Genomic DNA, 23,563 nt, shown 5'->3' on the forward strand with positions numbered 1-23,563 from the left:
ACAGTACTCAGGTACTACAGTACTATTACTCAGGTACTAGTACTCAGGTACTACAGTACTATTACTCAGGTACTACAGTACTCAGGTACTACAGTACTCAGGTACTACAGTACTCAGGTACTACAGTACTCAGGTACTACAGTACTCAGGTACTACAGTACTATTACTCAGGTACTACAGTACTCAGGTACTACAGTACTATTACTCAGGTACTACAGTACTCAGGTACTACAGTACTCAGGTACTACAGTACTCAGGTACTACAGTACTATTACTCAGGTACTACAGTACTCAGGTACTACAGTACTATTACTCAGGTACTACAGTACTATTACTCAGGTACTACAGTACTCAGGTACTACAGTACTATTACTCAGGTACTACAGTACTCAGGTACTACAGTACTAGTACTCAGGTACTACAGTACTCAGGTACTACAGTACTCAGGTACTACAGTACTCAGGTACTACAGTACTCAGGAACTACAGTACTCAGGTACTACAGTACTCAGTACTACAGTACTCAGGTACTACAGTACTCAGTACTCAGGTACTACAGTACTCAGGAACTACAGTACTCAGGTACTACAGTACTCAATACTCAGGTACTACAGTACTCAGGTACTACAGTACTATTACTCAGGTACTAAGTACTCAGGACTACAGTACTCAGGTACTACAGTACTCAGTACTCAGTACTCAGTACTCAGTACTACAGTACTCAGGTACTACAGTACTCAGGAACTACAGTACTCAGTACTCAGTACTCAGTACTCAGTACTCAGTACTACAGTACTCAGGAACTACAGTACTCAGTACTACAGTACTCAGGCACCACTGAGGTGGACCCATGGGCCCCTGAGCTGATTGGAGATGATTATTTCCTGCAGCTCTTCTGTTTCCACCTTGGACTTCCTCCTCCTGCACACATGGTCGAAGATGCTGCAGGTGTGTCAGAGTGTGTGTGAGGTCTGAGGTGTATCAACATCTGCTTTCTTTACACTGGCTTCCCCTTTAGAACCACCTCCAGGACTCCTGATCCTCGTTACATTGTCGTATAGCCTTTAGTCTGAAGTCCTCTGGCCGGGTTTGATATATGAATATACAGGATATCACACACTGTTCCCTCCCTGTGTGTGTGCGTGTGTGTGTGTGTGTGTGTGTGTGTGTGTGTGTGTGTGTGTGTGTGTGTGTGTGTGTGAGGCAGCAGTTTCCCAACAGGCCAACACTGCCACTGTGAGGCCACCAGGACACACTGCATGTTCACATCACTAAAGCTTTTCTTTTTAACATACCATTTTAATATTTCATGTTTTTCTTTTCACTTGTTCCACATGCTAAACCGTGTTTTCTTTCTGATACTACATACTGTCCCGTTCATACTTTTCTATAGTGTCGACAAACTCTACTATATCGGATTTGTGGATATTTTAAATGATATTACGAATATTTATCTTTATGTGGATCAAGCCTGAGCTGTGCCGCTCTAAACACTGAGTTATGTGGATAGTATTCCTCACATACTATACTATATGTTTTTTTTTAAAGATATATAACAGGACTTATCTCATCCTCAATTTCTCATGCTTTTCTAAACTGAATATACCGTTACTTTATGAAGGACAATACTATGACTTTCTGATATAACATTCTGACACACTTCACTATTAATCTTAGATGTTTTTACTTATTTACTAACTTTAACTTTAATGATTTTTATTAGGAAGTACAATTTTTATTCTCACGAGACACTGTCCTATGACTTTTTATGAATTATTTTAACATACTAAATAAACTACAACTTTTAAATAATGTTTTAACTAAAAACGGTGAGCTCGATAAGTGAAACCTGGACATGTGACCCTGAGTATGAAGTGTAATATAAATGTGATATTCCCAATTAAACCAGAAGAAAGACACAAAGGAAAGGAGACTCAGGAGACACGGTTAGTGCTGATAATCATGCTTTATTAAATCAATAACTGGAGAAAAACTCAAGGAGGCTGCAAAACCTACGTCTCTACCTTCAGTCTAAGAAAGAGCGGGACTCCTCCCCTCGCCCGCTGACTGACTGCTAATATCTAACACACACACACACACACACTGCAGCGCTCCGAGAGACAGCTCCGCCTCTGCAGACCAGCGCCGGCCGGGCTCTGCTCTCGTGATGCGATGTTACTGAGAGCCGGGCCGGGGTCGCCTGCAGAGCCGGAGCACAAAACAAAAAGAAACAGTCGCTCAGGGAGTGCAGCCGCCCGCACTGTGAGCATGTCATCGAAATGGCGGTATGACATAATCCGTCAGAGCGCGAGGCCCAGTCGGGCTGCTTACATGAGGGTATATGCAAACAGCACTCAGGGTCTCGCCTCAGTTTCTATGCAGCGCAGTGCATTCTTATATATTATATATCTGTCTCAGTAACGTCAACAGGGAGCCTCTCTACCTGTTGAGGCAATCTTTAGACTTCAACGCGTCGTTGAGGCACAGAGTTTAGTTTCTTAGCCTAACAGGGTATTCGTTCCTAGTAGAACTTTCTCCAGTTAGACCACATTCAGTTTCTTTTGTTTCAGTTACTATTATTGTCATAAATAACAATGCATACATTTCCCATAACCGTTCAATTCGGCTATATACATTATGTACATGTCACAGAAAAATGGATTAAGAATCCTAAGTCATAGTTATCCAATATGGCACATTTTATCAACGTTAGACTGTAGTCTAGTTTGGCATAAATTAATGTCAAGATTGGTACAAAAATAGTTCATATTTACAAGAACAGAAATCCAGATCGTTATTAAGTAGATTATTTCTTAATTAATAAATAAAAAGGCACGGAAGAAGGGAAAAGGGGACGATAGGGTTTGAGATTTTTTTTTTTTTACACTGATCGGATGCTGATGTGGACGGTTGCTGAGTCGGAGCCCAGCTCGTTGGACAGTTTCAGGGTGTACGTCCCGGCGTCCTCCTCCTTCACGCCGGTGATGATGAGCGTGGTCAGGTCCTCCGTGGTGTCGATGTGGAAGCGTCCGCCGGCGGTCACCTCGATGTTCTTCCCGCCGCGAGACCACTGGATGAGTTTGGCGTCTCCGGAGAAGGCGCAGGTGACCGTCAGGACTTTGCCCGGCTCGATGCTGATGTCCTCCGGCAGAGCCTCGATCCTGGGGGCAGAACCTGGAACATACAGAACATGAACATTAGCTCAGATTCAATATTAGAGGAGACAGCAACTTAACATGCCCCCAGAGATCAAACAGAGTTGTTCCAGACTCTCTTCGCACTATTTCTATTCTATTTTATTTGTATTACTTTGCACTATTTGAACTATTTTGTCTGTTTTATTATATTGCACCGTTGGACCGCTGTGACCTAAGATGTTCATTGACATACTGTATCTGCACTGAAGCTATGGACAAATGACAATTAAAGCCTTGAATCTCTTACCGATCGCTCTGAACGCTGAACCCTCCGCCATGCTACTGCTGGAGCTCATGGCGTACGTCTCGGACGTCAAAGAGGACATACTGGACATGGACATGGTCTCGAACTTCATCTCAGCGGCCATGCTGCCCATGGAGCTGGACTCCATCATGGACGACATCATGGCCTGCTGGGCGGAGGAAGAGGAGAAGGAGGAAGACTCCTGCATCGCGTGCATCTCTTTCTTCATCATCATGGACGAGCTCATGGACGAGCTCATGGACGAGCTCACGGAGGACAGTGAAGACTCCTTAAGACTCATCGCCATCGATCCTGATCGGGGGAGACACGGAAATGTTTCATATGTCTTTAGAATGACTACGAAGTAAAGAGGAGTACCCACTAAAGGACACTAGTCTTCCTGTGTTACCTCGTTGGTGAATGAAGAATCAGAAAATGTAGTAAATTGGAAGAAAATTAGGATTGCGTTTGCATAGTTTTTAGGTAAAAGTCATGACTTGCAAAGTAATGAGGATACTATTGATACATGAGACTAAATGTGTGTGAGGGTTTGTACCCCTATAGTCATGCTGTTCTCAAAGCACTTTAATTCAAGACGTGAGAGTTAGCATTGACCTACAAATGGTACACTTCAGGGATGAGGTATTCCTATTTCATGGTTGTCTTTAATTAGCATGACATTGGGCTAAATGTGCTTGGATACTCGAGGCTCACCTTTAAGTGCCACTTGCTGTTCGTGGTAGGCCGTAACCTTCATGCGAATGGACTGGAACACCTGTCCGGTGAAGGAGAATGACGATTTGGATACTCCTCCCTCGGACGTCATCTCGCAGGTGTACTCTCCCTGGTCGCTGTCGGCCAGGTCGTGGATCAGCAGGCTGCAGGAGCCCTCAGAGTAGTGCATCTCGAAGTGGCTGCTCTGGGAAAGCCTCCTCCCGTTGACGAACCACACCGCCTCCCGGACGCTGCTCTCGCAGACGCAGGACATCCGGACTGAGCCCTCGCTGGCCTCGGCCATCACTTGACTCACGACTTTAGGAGGTTTCGGGACCGGGGATTTGACCGTGGGAGGGGACGCAACTCTCTTGGGCGACATAATTGGAGGGGGGGACTTCACCCAGGAGGGGATTTGATGCCCTCGGGTTCAGGGGACTTCAAGGCTCTTGGTGATTTGATGCCTGAAGGTTCTGGGGACTTGAGGCCTCTTGGTGATTTAATTCCTGCTGGTTCTGGAGATTTGGCTCCAAAAGGTGATTTAATTCCTGCTGGTTCTGGAGATTTGGCTCCAAAAGGTGATTTAATTCCTGCTGGTTCTGGAGATTTGGCTCCAAAAGGTGATTTAATTCCTGCTGGTTCTGGAGATTTGGCTCCAAAACGTGATTTAACTCCGGCAGGTTCTGGAGACTTCACACCAAAAGGTGATTTAACTCCGGCAGGTTCTGGAGACTTCACACCAAAAGGTGATTTAACTCCGGCAGGTTCTGGAGCTCAGGTACTACAGTACTCAGGAACTACAGTACTCAGGTAGTACTACANACTCCCTCTGGTTCAGGTGACTTTACTCTCTCCGGCGTCTTGACTTGTGTTGGTGACTTAACCCTGGGTTCAGGAGATTTTACACCCCGTGGTGACCTAACCCCCTCAGGTTCGGGCGATTTGACCCCTGGTGTTGGGGACTTCACACTTGGAGTAGGAGACGTTACACTTGGTTCAGGTGACTTCACGCTCGGCGTTGGTGACTTCACGCTCGGAGCGGGAGATGTCACACTTGGTTCAGGTGACTTTACACTCGGCGTTGGTGACTTCACGCTCGGCGCGGGAGATGTTACTCTTGGTTCTGGTGACTTTACACTCGGCGTCGGGGATTTCACACTCGGGACAGGTGAGGTTACACTTGGTTCTGGTGACTTTACACTCGGCGTTGGTGATTTAATTGAAGGCTCAGGGGACTTGATGCTGGGCACGGGGGAGGTTGCAGAGGGTGCCGGTGATGTGACTGAAGGCTCTGGTGACTTGACACTGGGAGTGGGGGATTTGACTGCAGAGACTTCCTCTGTGGGTGCTGGTCTGCGGATGGTCAGGGTGAAGTGAGCCTCCTGCCTGCCGGCCGAGTTCTCGACCACAACCGTGTAACTGCCCTCATCGGAGATGGTCACAGAGGAGATCTCGAAGCTGGACTTGTACTGAGTGGTGGTGACCTGGACGTGGTGAGATGAGATGATGGTCCGGCTCTCGTGCATCCACGTTACAGTTGGTGCAGGCTCTCCGTCGATATCAAAGGTGAATTTGGCAGACTCTCCCTCTGAAACGGTCACAGACTGGGGCTTGGTGAGCATCCTGGCAGGAAGAGAAGGCGCCACTTTGTGGACGACACTTTCCCCGACAGAGGTTGACTTCACTTTAGCTTCAGATGTGGTGCGTTGCGCAGACAAGGAGAACCTCTCTGACGAGTAGGAGGAATCAGATGACAGGTATTCAGCAGCTGCGAACTTGATGGATGAATCGTACCTCTCAGCGGAGGAGTACCTCTCAGAGGAGGCGGCGTATCTCTCCCGTGTGGTAACCTCATGTTTCTCCGTTAGCTTAGACTTGCTCTCTTCCACCTGTAAGTGGCTCTCGGCAGAATAGCCAGCTTTGAAGTGAGTGGTGTGATAGTGGTCGATCTTGGTGACTTCGGGGACGAATCCCTTTATGACTTCCTCATCCCTGCGGCGGGAGCAGAAGGTGGTGTAGCCGCCACCGGACACATCCAGGGTGGCGTAGTCGGAAGCATCTCCCTTGGAGTTGGAGCATACGCAGCGGTATGATCCACTGTCTTCCGCTTGGCAGTCCAGAATAGCGATGGACAGAACTCCACTCATGTTGGTGAAGACATATTTGTTGCTGCTCTCAAAGATTTCATTTCCGTTGTGCAACCACTTGACCTCAGCGTTGGGCTTGGACTGGATGTTCAGGGTGAACTTGGTGTCTTGGCCGATGGGTATGCGGTGAGAGCGCATCCTTACGGTCACACGGGGAGCATGGTCCAGGCTGAAGGGTGTCTGGCTAACCACCTGGTATTTCCTCTCGGACTTCAGGGCTGTCTTTCTGGCCTCGTAGCGGGACATGATGTCAAAGCGGGCGGTCCGTTCAAACCTGGAGGAAGAGCGGGACGACCTCTCGGCGGACCTGATTGGGCTGGGAGATCGGGGGCGTGTCCTCTCCGGGGTGGGGGATCTCCTCGTCACAACCTCTCCCTGTACTTCCACAGTCCTAGCACGAGATGGTCTGATCAGCTCTGAGACTGGACGCATGAGCTCGATGTATGTGGGAGACAGAGATCTCCTCCTCCTCATGAACTGAGAAACAGTGCGTTTCTTCTTGGTCTGTGTGACCTCCACAGCCTCGTGACGGACCACATGTCTTCTCTCTTCACGCACCTCCATGCGTACTGGGCTGCCGGAAGGAGAGGCAGAAAAGCCGAGCTCCAGTTCGTCCTCCAGCATTGTCTTCTCCTCCTCGGTTCTCCTCATGGAGAGGTAGTCGTCCACGGGCATCAGCAGCTCTTCGTCACTGAGGTCTCCCAGAGATCTCCTTCTGGATCTGAAGGAAGCCTCGGATTCAGGAGAAGGTGAACGGCGGCCGGGTCTGACAGTCTCCAGGTCATCCAGACTGAGTTTTGGAATACGCCATCTTGGTCTGTACTGGTCAGTGATTCTGGGGAGGGGCACAACATAGAACTGCTCCCACCTGGAAAGGCGGATACGTCTCTGCCTCTTCTGCACAATCTTCTCCATCCTCTCTGGAACAACATACTGGTCTCTCAGCTTCCTGTACCACTTCATGTCGGAAAGAGGCACAAACTGTTTGATCGTTTTGTCCTCGTCCAGAGCTTTGGGATCATGGATCTGAGGCTCTGGGATCTCATAGGGCATGAAAATCCTCCTCTCCTCTTCCAGCTTCTTAGTCTCCGACTTCTGCACAGTGATGTCAAACTCTCCCTCCACGTTCTTGGTGCCCACCGCAGGCTTATACATCTCTGCAGCAAACTTGAGTGCGTCCTGGGCCGTGGGGTTCAGAGCTACCATCTCCTCCGTGGCAACAATTTTCCGAGCCATTTTGTTGGTCTTTTCGATTTGTTTCTGTACGTGCATGTATTTCTCTTCCTCGCTCTTGTACTCCCTCCTGGTATAGGTAAGGCGGTCCACCTTCAGTGTGGCCTGGCAGCTTATAGATCCAGCACAGTTGGTTGCAGTAACATGGTACACAGCAGAGTCCTCGAGCAGAGTGTTTCTGATGTGCAGGACATGGTAGTCAACGTCCTCCTCTATGACAACGACCTTGGGGCCAAACTCCATTGCATGACCGTCCTTCTTCCACTTCAGAGTAGGAGATGGGATTCCTGAGACTCTAAGCTCAAAGCGGACGCTGTTTCCTTCCACACAGTCCACATTAGCCAGCAGGCGTTTGAACATGGGCCTCATTGTTTCCTCCATCACTGGATGAGGTGTCACAGTGAGACGGGCTACGCAGCTGTCTTCTCCAAACTTGTTGTGGGCCATGACGGTGTATTCTGCATCATCACTTGCATCCACATTGTGGATCATCAGCTGGTACAGACCCTTATCACTGGTGAACGTGTACTTCCTGTCATCCTCGCCTGGTTTGATTCTCTCTCCGTTTTTAAGCCATGCCACTTGAGGCTCAGGGTGCACGGTGATGGTGACACCAAAACGCACATCCTCGCCAATGTAGGCAGAGCGATTGTAGAGAGGTAAAGTGAACTCTGGTGGTCTCTGCAGGAGTTTAGCCTGGTCCACTCTCTTCCTCAGTTTCTTTATGGAGCGGCTGATGTAATGCTCTCTGATGCTCCTCACTGTTTCAACAAACAGCTCTCCGTAAGAACTGTCCTCTCCATCGTCGCTCACAACCTTGCACCTGTACACTCCGTTATCACTCTCTTCAATGTCCTTCACATAGATGCTGGCAAATCCGTTGCTGTAAGTGATTTCATACTTGTTGCTTGCATGGAGCTGGCGGTTTCCAAAGAACCATGACACCTGAGTGCTCTTGTTGTAGTCTACGATGCTACAAGTGAATCTGATATGGCCACCTTCCTCAGAGGAGCCGTGCATGACGGGTCCCGTGCGGAGGCCGTGGTACTCGGTTCCGATCTTCACTTTACCAACAGCATATCCTCTCTGGTTCTTGAAAGCGCCACCATAGGCCACACGGGCTGATGATACAATGGTATCTGTCCTCTTAACAAGAGACTGATAGTACCTTCTGTGCTTCAATGTCCTGATGACCTTGTTGCTGACATTCTCAATCTTCATCTTGAGCCATGGGTGTTCCAGAGCCTCGTGGGCTGTCATACGGAGCTTCCTGTCTTTGACTAGAAGTCTGTCCACAAAGTCCATAGCCTCCAGACTGATGTCCTTGAATGCTTCGCTATCAAAGATGTACTCACAGCTGGAGATGTTCTCGATCATCTTTGTAATGGACTCTCCGGCAAACGGATTCAGGCCACTGAGCAAAACGTAGGCCATCACACCAACAGACCACATATCAGTGGCCGTTGTGACCAGGTCGTGGCGGTGGATCTCAGGGGCGCAGTACTCCGGAGCTGAGAACAGCGCTCTGATGTTTTCACCAGGCACCAGCAGCCTAGCCTGGCCCATATCAATAATCTTTACGGTGGTGCTTCTCTTTGTGGTGTAGATGATGTTGTCTGGGCGGATATCAAAGTGTGCATAGTTGTTGCTATGCATGAACTTGAGGGCAGAGCAGACCTGTCTCAGGTAGCGGACGATCTCCTGCTCTGTCAGCTCAAAGCTGCTGGTGCCAAGGCGCTCAAAGATGTCAACTCCAGAAATAAATTCAAAGATGAGGATGATCTCCTCCATGCTTTCAAAGTATTCATGCAGGTAGATGACGTTCTTGTGCCTTGCTATGTTGAGAGCTTCAATTTCTCTGAGGACCAACTCACGGTCGGTTCCCTTCACCTTGATGAACTTGGCCATGAAGGTCTTCTTTGTGGCGATCTCCGTGCAGCGGTGGACAATTCCAAACTGGCAGCGGGCAAGTTCCTCAGAGATTACGTACTTGGAGGTCAGCTCCTTCACCTTGTAGACCAGAGCCTCCTCCTTGGTGACCTCTCTGGTCTCGTCCACCTCCTCATCATAGTTCCTAGTCACTGACTTGTCTTCCTTTGTGGTGATGGGCTCTGTTGGCTGGCAAGGAGCACTCAGGCCAAACTGGTTCTCGGCGATGACTCTGAACTGGTACTTGGTCTTTCCGAATATGTTAATGATGTTGATGCCGCAGTCGGTGGTCTGTCCGGCACGGATCCACCTGTCGGCGGTTGTGGGACACTTCTCCACAATGTACCCAATGATGTCGCTTCCGCCATCGTTTGCAGGTGGCTGCCAGGCCAAGGTGATGGAGTCTCGAGAGATTTCGCTGACAACCAGTCCCTTTGGTGGTTCAGGTATGTCGGCCACGTTCACCTCAATGGTTTGCTTGTCTGTTCCGAACCTGTTCTTTGCGGTCAGGATGTAGTAGCCGGTATCCTTCCTCTCCATTCCCTTCTGGAACACCAGCGAGGTGAAGGACCTGGTGGTGATGACTTGGTGATATGGAGAGTTGGACAGGATCTCCTGACCCTTCTGCCAAATGATTGCTGGCTCAGGTTTGCCAGAGATGGGGATCTTGATGGTGACATTATCACCACGGGCAGCATTGACTGCACCCATTCCCTGGAGCTCCTTGGGAAGGTGGATCTTGGCAGGAACTGGAATACAAAAAGAAAAATATGACATTAGTTGTATACTTATAATGTTTTTCACTTAATAGATTGTAGAAAACATGAATGATTTTTATTTTTGCAACACAAATCTCTATCATTACCTTCCACCTCCAGGTTTGCGGTGGTAGAGATGGAGCCAGAGGAGTTGGTTGCTCTGACTTGGTAAACGGTGGCGTCGCACTCATCAGCGGCAATGATCACCAGTTGGAAGTAGCCTCCCTTGAACTCCTGGGCTTTAATTTTTGTTCCATCAGCCTCGATCTCCTTTCCACTGCGATACCATTTCACCAGAGGCTTGGGATGTCCCACCACCTGGTCATCGGGAGATAACAAAGTTAGCTATGGTGGTCCCTCAAATGTGGATGTTGCAATTAATTCACTAAGGAAATTGATTGAAACTGCTTGAGTGTTTTTTAGAAGTATTATAGATAATCAATACAAAATTGGCTTTATAACATGATGTATTAAGAGAAACCAAGCAATTATTGTAATGTCCAACATGGTTGCCACTGATGGTACCCTTTATTTCATACGCACATTTGACCAACACTGTGACATTTAAACAGGATCCTTTATATCAAATCCATCCGCTGGTGTATTCCTAAAATCAAATGCTGTGTACTTTAAATAAAGTACCTTGGTGACGAATGTGGCATTGGCCTTGTATTTGGCTGTCATGTCCCGGATCTCCTCTCTGAAGGCGGGAGCGCGAGGGGATTGTTCGGACTTGGGGGTGATTGGCGCTGAGATCTCGCTCCAGTCGCTCTCGCCGCCCAAGTTCTCGCACTTGACACGGAACTCGTACTCGAAGCCCTCGATCAAGGCCTTGACCTCGAAGCTGGTCTCCTGGATCTTGTTGCTGGTGACGGATATCCACTTATTCTGTTTCTTCTCGCGTTTCTCCAGGTAGTAGCTGGAGACCTTAGCGCCGCCGTCGCTGCTTGGAGGCTTCCAGCAGACGACGCAGGAGTCGTTGGTGGAGCTCATGATGAACGGCTGCTGTGGGATGCCAGGTTTTTCTAGGAAACACACAGGGGATGTTATAATAGTGCTCCACATTAACGGTTAAGATAGTCTCTGCAATGCAGCAGAAAGCAAAGCAAATATGTGTGGACTCACCAAATGGACTCTTGACGATGACCACAGATTGGATCTCCAGAGACTCGCTGACTCCATACTGGTTCTGCGCAGAGACTCTAAAGTAGTATCCGGCGTTTTCTATCAGGTTGGGGACTCGGCAGGTGGTGCCAGAGACGGAGGAGGACACCAGGTTCCACACCTCACCTTCCTTGGCCTCACGTTTCTCCACGATGTAGTTGGTGATCATGGAGCCTCCGTCGTCCTTGGGAGCCTTCCAGCTGATGACCATGGAGCTCTTCAGCAGGGCTTCAACAACCAGAGGGCCCTCAGGGATGCATGGTTTATCTGTGGGAATGCATTGAAATATATTTAAATTAAAAACTGCTCAGTCAGGGGTATTATGAGTTTAGACTGCTGAAAATACAATCTTTTGTAAATAATGCACGTTTTTCGACCAATGTCTAAAATTGGACAAGACCAATCAACATTTATTTTAAATTCACACCTTCAAACATTATGTTGGGACTTCATGTCTTTGAAAACCTTTTTAAGGACCTTTGGGAACCCCCAACATGCACAGCCTGCCCTAAACCAACTTACTTAAATCGACTCTCATTCAAATCTGTTTTCACTTGAAGACTAAACTATTTCATATTTAGACTCTCAGTGGTGTGTTGTTACCTTGGATCTCCACGCGCAGCGACGTGTCGACTGTGCCGTACACGTTGCTGAGCTGCACCTTGTAGCGGCCGGCGTTGGTCTTCCTCTGCACGTTCCTCACCACCAGGTGGGTGTAGCTCTCCGTGTTCTCAATGATCACGCTCGCCGATGTGGTCAGAGGCTTCTTGTCATAGAACCACATGATCTGAGGGATGGGACGTCCGATGTAGACCACGTGGAGGCGGAGGCTGGTTCCTGCGCCGGCGTAGTACTTCTCCTTCAGAGGGAAGCCGGGGTGGAACTGCGGCGCTGCTTGAAGGCGCAGCTTTCCGCTGGTCTCGACCTCGCCGGCCTCGTTGACGGCGCGGCAGGTGTAAACGCCCTCGTCCTCCTGCTCGTCTGTCAGGACGCTAATTGAGTGGTTCCTGCCGTCCGAGCTCATCTTGTACTTGCGGCTCTGGATCAGCTCCCTGCCGTAACGGTACCACCTGATCTCGGGCAGCGGGCGGCCGACGATGGCGCAGGTCAGAGTGCCGGATTCCCCGAGCTTCGTGGTGACGTCTTCCATCAGTTCCTTCAGAGCGGGAGCCTCACCAACTGCAGGAACATCAGAACATATTCAATTAAATATAAAACGTTTACAATCTGTATGTTTCCATTCTTAAATTATTATAAAACCATTTTAATATGCACATTATTTACTGTCAAACAACCCAGGACGCATCACAAACTGCTTGTGGGGTTTATTTTGTTCCTGTGAGAGAATTCACTGATTACAGCATTGGAATTAACTCACTAACGAGCATGTTTTAAAGCAGTGGCCTTTAACGTTTTAACGTTGGGGCTAAATACCCTTTAAAATCAGGGACCCCTGACTGATATTTATAAAAAGTATGTCTCGGCAAACAATACAGCGTAAGGTGGCCTTGGTGCATTTGGTGCATAAAATATATATAAAGTATTTAAATAATAATGGTGATTGACTAGCTAGCCCATATTGATCATTTCTGCACACTAAGCTCGCTCACGGAATTACCCCAGGATTACAGGCCGATTTATCTTTGCTGTATTTACTTTTCGAGATTGTATTTTCATTTCTGAAAAAAATAAACTTTCAAAACATTATCAAACAATATTTTAGGGGCCTAGAAATCTCATAAAAGCTCCTGAATCCTGCGTCCGCTCACCGCTCAGTTTGGTCTTGATGCCCATGGGTGTGCGGCGGGGTCGGCTGAGTCCGGTCTCGTTCTCGGCGAAGATCCTGAACTCGTACTCGGTGGCCTCCATCAGGCCGCCCATGGTGAACTGCCGGTCCTTGGAGCGCTCCTTGGTGCATTTCTTCCAGGCGCTCTCTCCGGCCTCCCTGAACTCGATCCAGTAGCCGAGGATCTCTTTGCCTCCGTCGAGCTCGGGCCGCTGCCAGTGGATGGTGATGCAGTCTTTGGTGATGGAGATGATGTCGATCTCACCGGGCTGGCTGGGTTTGTCTGCAGGGAGACAGAGGGGGAGGGGATTAGAACTTCTTTTGTGTGTAAACCCAGTTCTACAGAAACCCACGATTCCACTTAAACATAAACACATAGCCCTAGAGTAACTGTAGCTTATGGTTGCCCATACTGAAAATATGCCATTTTCCAATACCTTATATACTTTATGTGATTAAGAAAAAACCTCAAAAATGTATTTGAGGCGCTTACTGTCATCAAAAGCACCAGGATTTGTGGGAACATTCTGAGAAATGGTCTGCATTGATTGCAATCCAGCAAATATACCTTTGTTTCTAAACTCTGCAAGCTTTCATGACGTTAATATGATGTATTCTGTCACAATTTAAAACATCTGTAAATAAGGCAAACGGAGAAATAAAATAAGAATAGGAAGATTCCTCTCAGGTGTTGCATAAAGACGACTCTTAGTGAATTCCTGCAGAAACACATTTTGCTTAGGAAGAATACTTCTTTCAGGACCATGTTTTGAATGTAAACCATATCAAAGTATTCCTGCAGAAACACCCCCGTCCCGTGGTCTCACCGAATGGATCCTTGCAGACCACGGACTCCGAGGGGGGTCCGGCCTCGCTCTTGCCGATGTCGTTCTGCGCGACCACCCTGAACATGTACTCTGCGTCGGGGATGAGTCCGGAGACGTTGTACATGGTGGTGGTGATGTGGGTCTTGTTGTGGCGGACCCACTTCTCCGTGGACACCTCCCTCCTCTCCACGTAGTAGCCGGTGACTCTGGAGCCGCCGTCGTCCCTCGGCCGAGCCCAGGACAGGGCCACCGTGGTCTTGGTGACCTCCATGATCTCCGGGGGGTTGCTGGGGGGCTCTGGTGGGCCTGGAGGGGGATATTAGGTGTGAGTGAAATCTTTAAGAACAGCTGATCATTTATATTGTTTTTTATCAGCTTATAACTCAAGATATCTGTCCAAATATAAAAAGGGACCTGAACTATTGGAGCTTTTACATTAAAATGAAGCTTTCCTGTACAACTTTATTACAATGATTCATCATCAAGTGTTTACAGATGTGTGGAAGACAGGGAAGTACAAAGTAAGGATTAAATGTGACTAAATAAGCGTTCGTGTCACAGAATGGATCTCAGCCGTTCTGACAGATACTCACACAGAGGTGTTTTGGGCGTGACGGCCTCCTCGGACTTCAGACACCTGCTGATGCCGAACTGGTTCTCCGCAGAGATCCTGAAGTGGTACTGCACGTTCTCCTTCAGACCCTTCACCACCAGAGAGGTCTCGGTGACCCGGGAGTCCACGGTGCACCAGGCGGCCTTCGGCACCTCCCTCCTCTCCACCACGTAGCCCAGGATGTCGGATCCTCCGTCGTCTGAAGGCGGCCTCCAGCTGACGCGCACTGAGCGCACCTGGATGTCGTCGTACTCCAGAGGACCTTCAGGAACATCGGGGCGGCCAATCACCTTCACCTGAGGAGGGGGGGGAGGGGGGGAAAAACGTCAATAACATCTACACCTCGAAACCGACGGCGCAGCTACGCTCTTAGATTACCAACTACTATCAGTAGAAGCACCCTTCACCTAGGGGGGGGGGGGGGGGAAACGTTAATACATCACAGACAAGCTTTAGTTACCGAACTTAACTTCCTAGAGCACTTCACCTGAGGGGGGGGGGGCCAGGGGCGGAGAACCGTTCAATACATGCTACAAGACAAGCTTTTAGTTACCCAACTTCCATACAGCAACCTACCACGCTGAGGGGGGGGGGAGGGGGGAAATCGTTCAATCACATTACAGACAAGACGCTTTCGTTTACCAAACTTTCCACCCCCTCCCCCCCCACCTCAGGTGAAGGTGCCTATGGAGGAAGTTGGTCAAACTAAAGCGTGTCTGTACGATGTTATTGAACGTTTCCCCCCTCCCCCCCCCCCCCTCAGTGAAAGGTGACTCTAGGAGAAAGTGTAACTAAAGCGTTGTCTGTTAGAGTATTGAACGTTCCCCGCCTCCCCCCCCCCCCCTCAGGTGAAGTCCTCATGGCGTAAGTGGAAACAAAGCGTTGTCTGCTAAGATGTTATTAAACGTTCCCCCCCCTCCCCCCCCTCAGGTGAAGGTGCTCTATGTGGTAATTTTGGAAACTAAGCGTTGTCTGTAGAGTTATTGAACGTTCCCCCCCTCCCCCCCCTCCCTCAAGGTTAAGGTGATTGCCGCCCCCGATGGGTTCCTGAAGGTCCTCTGAGTAACACGATCCAGGTGCGCTCATGCGCGTCAGCTGGAGCCGCTTCAGACGACGGAGGTCCGACATCCCTGGGCTACCGTGGTGGAACGGAAGGGAGTCCGACCCGGCGCCTGGTGCACGTACTCCGGGGTCACCGAGACCTCTCGGTGGTGAAGGGCTCCTGAAGGGAACGTGCATTTACCACTTCAGGATCTCTGCGGAGAACCAGTTCGGCATCCAGCAGGTTGTCTGAAGTCCGAACTGGTTCTCCGCAGAGATCCTGAAAGTGGTATGCACGTTCTCTTCAGACCCTTCACCACCAGAGAGGTCTCGGTGACCCGGGAGTCCACGGTGCACCAGCGCCTTCGGGCACTCCCTTCCTTCCACCCACGTAGCCCAGGATGTCGGATCCTCCGGTCGTCTGAAGGCGCCTCCAGCTGACGCGCACTGAGCGCCACCTGGATGTCGTGTACTCCAGAGGACCTTCAGGAACATCGGGGCGGCCGATCACCTTCACCTGAGGCGGGGGGGGAGGGGGGGAAACGTTCAATAACATCTACAGACCAACGCTTTAGTTTACCAATTACTCCATAGAGCACCTTCACCTGAGAGGGGGGGAGGGGGGGAAACGTTCAACTAACATGTCTACAGACAAGCCGCTTTGTAGTTTACCAAACTTATTCCTCACAGAGCACCTCTCACCTGAGGGGGCGAGAGAAGGGGGAACGTTCAATAACATCTACAGACAACGCTTTAGTTACCAACTTAACATCCATAGACACCTTCCACCTGAGCGCAGGGGGGGGAGTGGGGGAAACGTTCATAACATTCTCAGACACGCTGTTTACAACTTACCTCCATAGAGCCACCTTCACACACTCTCATACACAATGACACACACACCACCAACTTTGCCAAGAACTTGAAGACTCTTTGACCAACATCGATTTCATTTTGGTAACACAATACAGTTTTAATAACAATTAAAAGTATTTTTTCTAGTTTCAATCCCTTATTATATGTTACAATGTTATGTATTATATACGTCCCCCTCTCCCGCGCCAGAGCCCCCCCCTCCCCTCAATGTCCGCGTTCGAGTGTGGAAAGGCCTCACCAATGTACCTAAAACAGCCGGAATGTTTCCAAAGTAAAAAGAAATAAAATAAACCCCAGAGACAGATCATTTAGGATAGATGAACGATAATCTAGGGCTGTTATTTATATCTGGTTTATTGGGCTAAATAATAAGTGGTCTGTATAGTTTTTTCTCTTAATTGGACAGTAGATTTTTCGGAGTGTTGCTAGTTTTAGTTGGGATTTTGTACCTTTATAAATAGCGTTAGATAATATGGTTATTATATTAGGAAATTAGTGGGTTTTATTTTTGGGGATTATATCTATTCTATACATCTGGCGATGAATTGGGCTTTAAATTTAGTTATATTGGTTACAATTTAGGAAAAGAGTTTGCTTTGCTGAGAATTAGTTTGGGTTGTATCCTAACATTGAGTGGTAAAGGGTTAAATGTCAGGGATGAAAGTTGGGTTTGGGGGTTCTTTCACAATGTTGCGATATATCCCATAATAACCCTGTAGCCCCCCCCCCCCCCAGAGTCAGTGAGCACCCTCACCTTGATGTAGACGGCCTTCTTGCCGCACTTGTTCTCCAGCACCAGGTCGTAGGAGCCCGTGTCGTCTTTGTGCGCCTCTTTGATCACCAGCTCGGTGACGTCGTCGTTGGAGACGATCATGGCGCGGTGGGCGATGTCGCGGCCGTCCTTCGTCCACTTGCAGGACGGGATGGGTTTCCCTCTGATGGGCACGGACAGGCGGATGACGCCGCCCTGCCGCACCACGTAGCCCTCCTCGTACTTAGCATCCAGCTCGTAGTCGGGGTAGCCTGCAGGGAACACGGATTACACGTACGTTTAATATGCAAATGAGGCAATATCTCAGTGTGATGAATATTCATGTTCTCTTCTCATGTTGTTGACATGTTAGAGTCAGAGGTTTCTACAGAGGAAACAGAAAGAATTGTATAACATCTTTTTTAAAGTTGTAATATATAGAGAAAAACGGTTAAAATATTAAAAAAAATAAGGAAGATTAAATCTGAAACTGTTATGTCATATTTTGGGAAAAGTCATAATAATTTCTCTGAATAATTCAATGGAAGTCAAACAAGTAGTAATAGTTACTAAACTAAAGAAAAGTTAAATATCTGGAGATTTATTTTGTATCTGTTATATTTTTTAAATACTTTAAAAAAAGTCAGAAACAAAGTTTGTAAAGTTGTCGTAATAATGCAAAAAGTAGATTCCATGTTTTTCTTTAGCAGATTGTAGAATGGATTGAGTTCCTTCGATGTGTTCAATCAGTCTCCACTCACCCAGCATCTCCTGGACCTTCACCACCCCCGGCACCTCGGCTGCCTCCCCGGTTCCTCCAGGGTTGCAGGCGATGACTCTGAACTTGTACTCGGCGCTCTGAGGCATGTGAGTGAGGGTGTACTCGCAGATCTTGGTGGGGGTGGTGTTGCACAGGGTCCACTCCACCTGGTCCACCTTCTGCATCTCGATGAAGTACCCGGTGACGGCGGCACCGCCCTCCTCCTCCGGCGGCTGCCAGGCCAGAGACACCGAGGAGCGGGTGGTGTCTGTGACGGTGGGGCGGAGAGGAGCTCCAGGGGGGTCTGAGACACAGAGAATACTGTTAATACACTGGGGCATTAGAGGGTATTTATATAGTGACACAGGTAGAGAGAATACTGTTAATACACAGGGGCATTAGAGGGTATTTATATAGTGACACAGGTAGAGAGAATACTGTTAATACACTGGGGCATTAGAGGGTATTTATATAGTGACACAGGTGGGGAGAATACTGTTAATACACTGGGGCATTAGAGGGTATTTATATAGTGACACAGGTAGAGAGAATACTGTTAATACACTGGGGCATTAGAGGGTATTTATATAGTGACACAGGTAGAGAGAATACTGTTAATACACTGGGGCATTAGAGGGTATTTATATAGTGACACAGGTGGGGAGAATACTGTTAATACACTGGGGCATTAGAGGGTATTTATATAGTGACACAGGTAGAGAGAATACTGTTAATACACTGGGGCATTAGAGGGTATTTATATAGTGACACAGGTAGAGAGAATACTGTTAATACACTGGGGCATTAGAGGGTATTTATATATATTATCCTAAAATGCAGCATGTTTAGAAAAGTCTAAATGTTAAATAACTCGATTCTTGTAATGTTTAGTTTGTTGTTGTTCAGATTGTTAAGGCATGTTGACGTGCGTATGGAAAGGGTCTCTAGTTAAAAAACAAGATGTTAATGAAGCTGATTTCTTCCCGTACCGATGGGGTCCATGGCCACGGTGATCTCGGAGGCCTCGCTGGGCTTCCCCTCGCCCCGGGAGTTGATGGCGGTGACGCGGTGCTCGTACTCCTGGCCCTCGGTGAGCCCGGAGGAGCGGAACCGGGTCATGGTGACCGGGTTCTTGCTGATCTTCATCCAGCGCTCCGACTGCGCCTCCTTACGCTCGATGATGTATCCGGCGATGGTGGAGCCGCCGTTGTCCTCGGGGGCGAACCACGTGAGCGTCATGCCCTCGTGGGTCACATCCAGGACCTCCGGCTGGCTGGGGGCGCCGGGGATCGCTGTGGGGGGGAACAGGGGTTTAGTTCAAGCTCAAAGTCGTGGTTTAAAACTGTCATTTGGAAACCTGCTAAAACAAAGAGTTCTAGAGAGACATCAAATTCAAACTGAGATTAAACATGACTCATTTAACTGATGTCATTGTTCCTCTTCATGTTTTATGTTTTGCATTTAAATCAAGCTGAGCTTCATTACTAAAGGACAGCAGGGAGGAGGGACCGTCCCAAACGCTTTGATCTTAACTGTGAAGCTTTGCTGGTGTTGGGTGGATAAAGATTAAAGTCCTGCATGCATCAAAACCATGATTACATCTCCAATTGGTTTTAACTGCTAGCTGGTTGTTGTTGTTGTTGTTGTTCTCTAGTGTTTTATTTGTTGTTTTCTCTAAAGATACAGTCCCGTGTTGCAGGATGTGGATAATGAACCCTTGACCCCAACAGGAAGCCCTCAATAAGACTGAGATGAGATGGACTCACTCTTGGGGCTCTTGTTCTCGACCACCTCCGACTGCAGGAACCTTCCGACTCCGAAGCGGTTCATGGCGGCGACGCGGAACACGTACTCGGTTCCCTCGGAGAGGCGGGAGAACTTGTAGCAGGGCCGGGTCACGGACTCGGACACGGTGAACCAGCCGGGCCGGTGGGCGTCGCGCTGCTCCACCACGTAGCCCGTCACGTTGGCTCCACCGTCTTTCTCCGGAGGATCCCAGCTGGTCGTCACCGACAGCCCGTCCACGTCCTCGATCCGGACCGGGCCCACCGGGACGCCGGGCTTATCTGAGGGGACACCGGAGGAATGGGATATTTAATGAATCGCACGTCATTTAATAATACAAATAAATACAATTCCGTTTTTGTGAGCACATTATAAATGAATATGTAAATGTTTGGAGACACAAAATAAAAAAAGAATAATTTTAATGAATTTAGTAAATCTCAATCTCTACCACTAAAGATATATTTTGATATTCAGTGTCTCTTACCGAGGATGATGACCTTGATGACCTCTCTGGCTTTGCCCAGGGCGTTCTTCACCTCCAGGGCGTAGTCCCCGGTGTCGTTGATGGTCGTGTCGCGCACCGTCAGCCGGCTGCCGTCGATCTTGATGCGGTCGAGGCTGTCCTTCAGCTTCTCTCCGGAGAAGGACCAGGAGCAGACGGGCAGCGGCTGGGCCACCACGGGCAGGTTCAGCTCGATGGGTTTCCCCCGGTGAACGTACACGATCTTCTGCGGGATGCTGGTCATGTCGATCTTTGGCATCACTAAACACAAAGAGAGAGGGGGGCTTGCTATAATGAATTATCTCTGGGATGCTTGTCTATCTTTTAGGGATGGTGGTGCAACAAAGACGGGCAAATGGCCAGAAGTTGGACTTTTTTTGTGGTTGTAAATATATAACTAGAATATAAATATCCATATCATCCAAATATTGTATTTGTTGGTCTTGCAGTCCCAACTACTAATTATCCATTTCTAAAAACTGAACATGTTGGATACATTTGGGTGTCAAAAAATGTCAAAAAAGGAAAAATGTGTTTCAGTTTTCTTTAAAAATGTAAAACAGTATTAAAAAAAGGAAAGTTTGTAAAAGGATCAGGTTCTTGCTGATGTGTGTCAGTATTCCTACAGTCTAGATTACACTCTATTTAAAACTTTTTAAAATGCTAATCAAAATAAAATGTACACGTTTTTTGTTCTATCGAAACCTGCGTAACGTTAAAGACAGAAGCAATAGATAATACTCATTATTTAGCTATTTTACAAAAATATAATAACCTTAGAAACCCTAGCTCCAATTTATTAATAATTTGATTCAAGCCATTTTAACCAATTCATGAAATCACTTTGAATACTATTTAAGCTTTTTCCAGGTTATAGCCACGTCCCAGTTCTGTAATGAGATGTGTGTCTCACCCTTGATGTCCTGGATGGTGACGGGGGTGACGGTGTCCATGGGCTCGCTGGCCCCCCTGCTGTTAGTGGCTCTGACCCTGAACAGGTACTGGTCGTTCTCGGTGAGCGCGGTGACGGTGTGCTGAGACGCCGACGCCTTCACGGAGGCCACCGCGGTCCACCTCTCCGACCCCACCTTGCACGCCTCGATGGAGAAGCCGTTGATGCGGCTTCCTCCGTCGCGCAGCGGCCGCTCCCAGCGCAGCGTGGCCGACGACTTGTTGACGTCCACCAGCTGCAGGTCGAGCGGCACCGACGGCACCTCGCACACCAGCACCGCCTCCAGGGTCTCGCAGGCCTCGCCCACGCCGTAGATGTTCTCCGGCAGCACTCTGAAGAAGTAGTGCACGCCCTCCTCCACCCCGGTGATGCGGAGCAGCGTTTTCCTGCACTCCGTGGTCACCGTCTTGTAAGACTTCATGCTGGCCTCGCGCTTCTCCACGATGTAGTTGCTGACGTGGGCGCCGCCGTCCATGCTGGGAACGTCCCAGGTGATCACCACTGACTCCTTGGTGTAGTCCTTCACGTTCACAGAGGTGGGGGGGCCGGGCGTGTCTGCAGGAGGGGGGAGGAGATGTTAGGTTGACTTTGTATTACATGCATTGTTTATTTAAGGTGTGACTCTTCCAGGATCTCAATATTCCTTTTTAAAAAGATTCTGTGGACTACAGAAATACAATAAGTCATCTCACGGCTAGATGTCTTTTCATTTGCCCGTTTCTAAAGTAAATTAAACCCAGAATAACATGAAGCTGGTATCTCTGTGTTCTCCACGTCTCCCTGTGTGACGCCTCTCTGTGTCGTACCGTAGACTTTGACGAGCACCACGACGCTCTTCTTTCCCGACGGGTTCTCCGCCTCCACGATGTATTTCCCGGAGTCGTAGCGGCTGACCTTCTCCACCGTCAGGGCGGTGTAGCTTTCCGTGTTCTCGATGTGTCCACGGCTCTGCAGCTCAACCCCCGTCTTCCTCCAGGAAATCACCGGGGCGGGGCGGCCGCTGACGAACACCACCAGGCGCAGCGTCCCACCGGCACGCAGACACACCGTCTTCTTCAGGTCGTCCGACAGCTCCAGGTCTGGGATCTCTGCAGAAGATTGAGGAAGTCATTAATAATAATACTATCCTAGTGCTCTTGGGCACTTCCACTTGTCTTACTGTTTGTGCTGTTACATTGCTAAGAGTCTCCGGCTCTATCAACCTTACACTTCCAGAGAAAGGGCAAGGTTAACCATACGATGTTTAATAACAACTCTTAACAAAATGATGAGAGCCACGAATTATCTCTTAGCTAGTTCATCTGCTCAGAGAAGTGCAATGTGCAAAAAGGAAGGTGTCTACTTCTGTTTGAAGTCTTTGTGTGTCATTTGAAGACGGATGAAGAAGAATCTTTATTTGTGTGTAATTGTTTTCCTCCCTGACTCACCGATCCTCTCCAGCGGCTCCACCTCGGCGCTGGGCTCGCTGAACTCTCCGGTTCCCTTGCTGTTGATGGCGGCGACTCTGAAGCGGTACCTCTTGTTGGAGGCGAGTCCGGCGGCCACGTACTCATTGGTCTTCAGGGCCTTGGCGGTGGCGCGGTACCACTGCTCCGTCCCTTCCTCCAGGATCTCCACCACGTAGCCGCAGACGTCGCTGCCGCCGTCGTACATCGGGCGCGTCCACTTCATGCTGATGCTGTGCTTCGTGGTGTCCGTGATGCGAGGCATGGAGGGAGTAGCCGGGGTGTCTGTGGGGAAGCAGAGCCATCAATAAAGCTTTTCACAAGATAAGATTAGATAAGCACTTTATTGATCCTCGTTTGGGACATGTTTGCATTGCAGCAGCCTCAAAACACATAAAGACAAAACATAAAATACTAGGAATAAATGGATGCGTGGATTTGTTGTTGTATGTTGTGATGTTTTTGTTTTGACGGCAGAAGCATTGTACATGTATAATGACATGAACAGATTCTATTCTCTCTTACATGTGGGGTCTTTGCAGAGGATGTAGGGCGAGGCGTCGCTCGGCGTGCTGTCTCCAGCAGCGTTGACGGCCGTCACCCTGAACTGGTACTCGCTGCCCTCCAGCAGCCCGGCGATCTTCAGACGGGTGTCGTAGATCGTGTAGTTCTTGTTGACCCGGGTCCACCTGGTGCTGCTCTTCTCTCGCTTGTCCACCAGGTACGTCTTGATCTCGCTGCCTCCGTCCGTCTCGGGCTTCAGCCACTCGATGACCACGTGCTCTTTGGCCACCGCCGTCACCTCCGGAGTGCCCGGCTGAGACGTGATGGCTGCAG

General features: G+C 48.8%; 1 protein-coding gene across 1 annotated transcript; it reads right to left on the reverse strand.

The window, feature by feature from the left end:
* Positions 1 to 1,946: 1,946 nt before the first annotated feature.
* Positions 1,947 to 23,551, reverse strand: LOC104944204 (titin-like). Its single transcript, XM_010769708.1, is given in 21 exon segments — positions 1,947 to 3,173; positions 3,444 to 3,752; positions 4,155 to 4,559; positions 4,562 to 4,913; positions 4,982 to 10,212; positions 10,329 to 10,539; positions 10,864 to 11,246; positions 11,347 to 11,652; positions 11,989 to 12,564; positions 13,155 to 13,454; positions 13,999 to 14,304; positions 14,592 to 14,907; positions 17,283 to 17,551; positions 18,041 to 18,343; positions 19,029 to 19,331; positions 19,806 to 20,105; positions 20,312 to 20,590; positions 21,243 to 21,836; positions 22,088 to 22,369; positions 22,709 to 23,011; positions 23,252 to 23,551. Coding segments are annotated over 20 exon segments (11,601 nt in total). The 5' UTR covers positions 22,992 to 23,011; positions 23,252 to 23,551; the 3' UTR covers positions 1,947 to 2,880.
* Between the last annotated feature and the right edge of the window lie 12 nt (positions 23,552 to 23,563).

Source organism: Notothenia coriiceps, unplaced genomic scaffold, assembly GCF_000735185.1.
Source record: "Notothenia coriiceps isolate Sejong01 unplaced genomic scaffold, NC01 NC01_scaffold00007677, whole genome shotgun sequence".
Classification (NCBI taxonomy): Eukaryota; Metazoa; Chordata; class Actinopteri; order Perciformes; family Nototheniidae; genus Notothenia; species Notothenia coriiceps.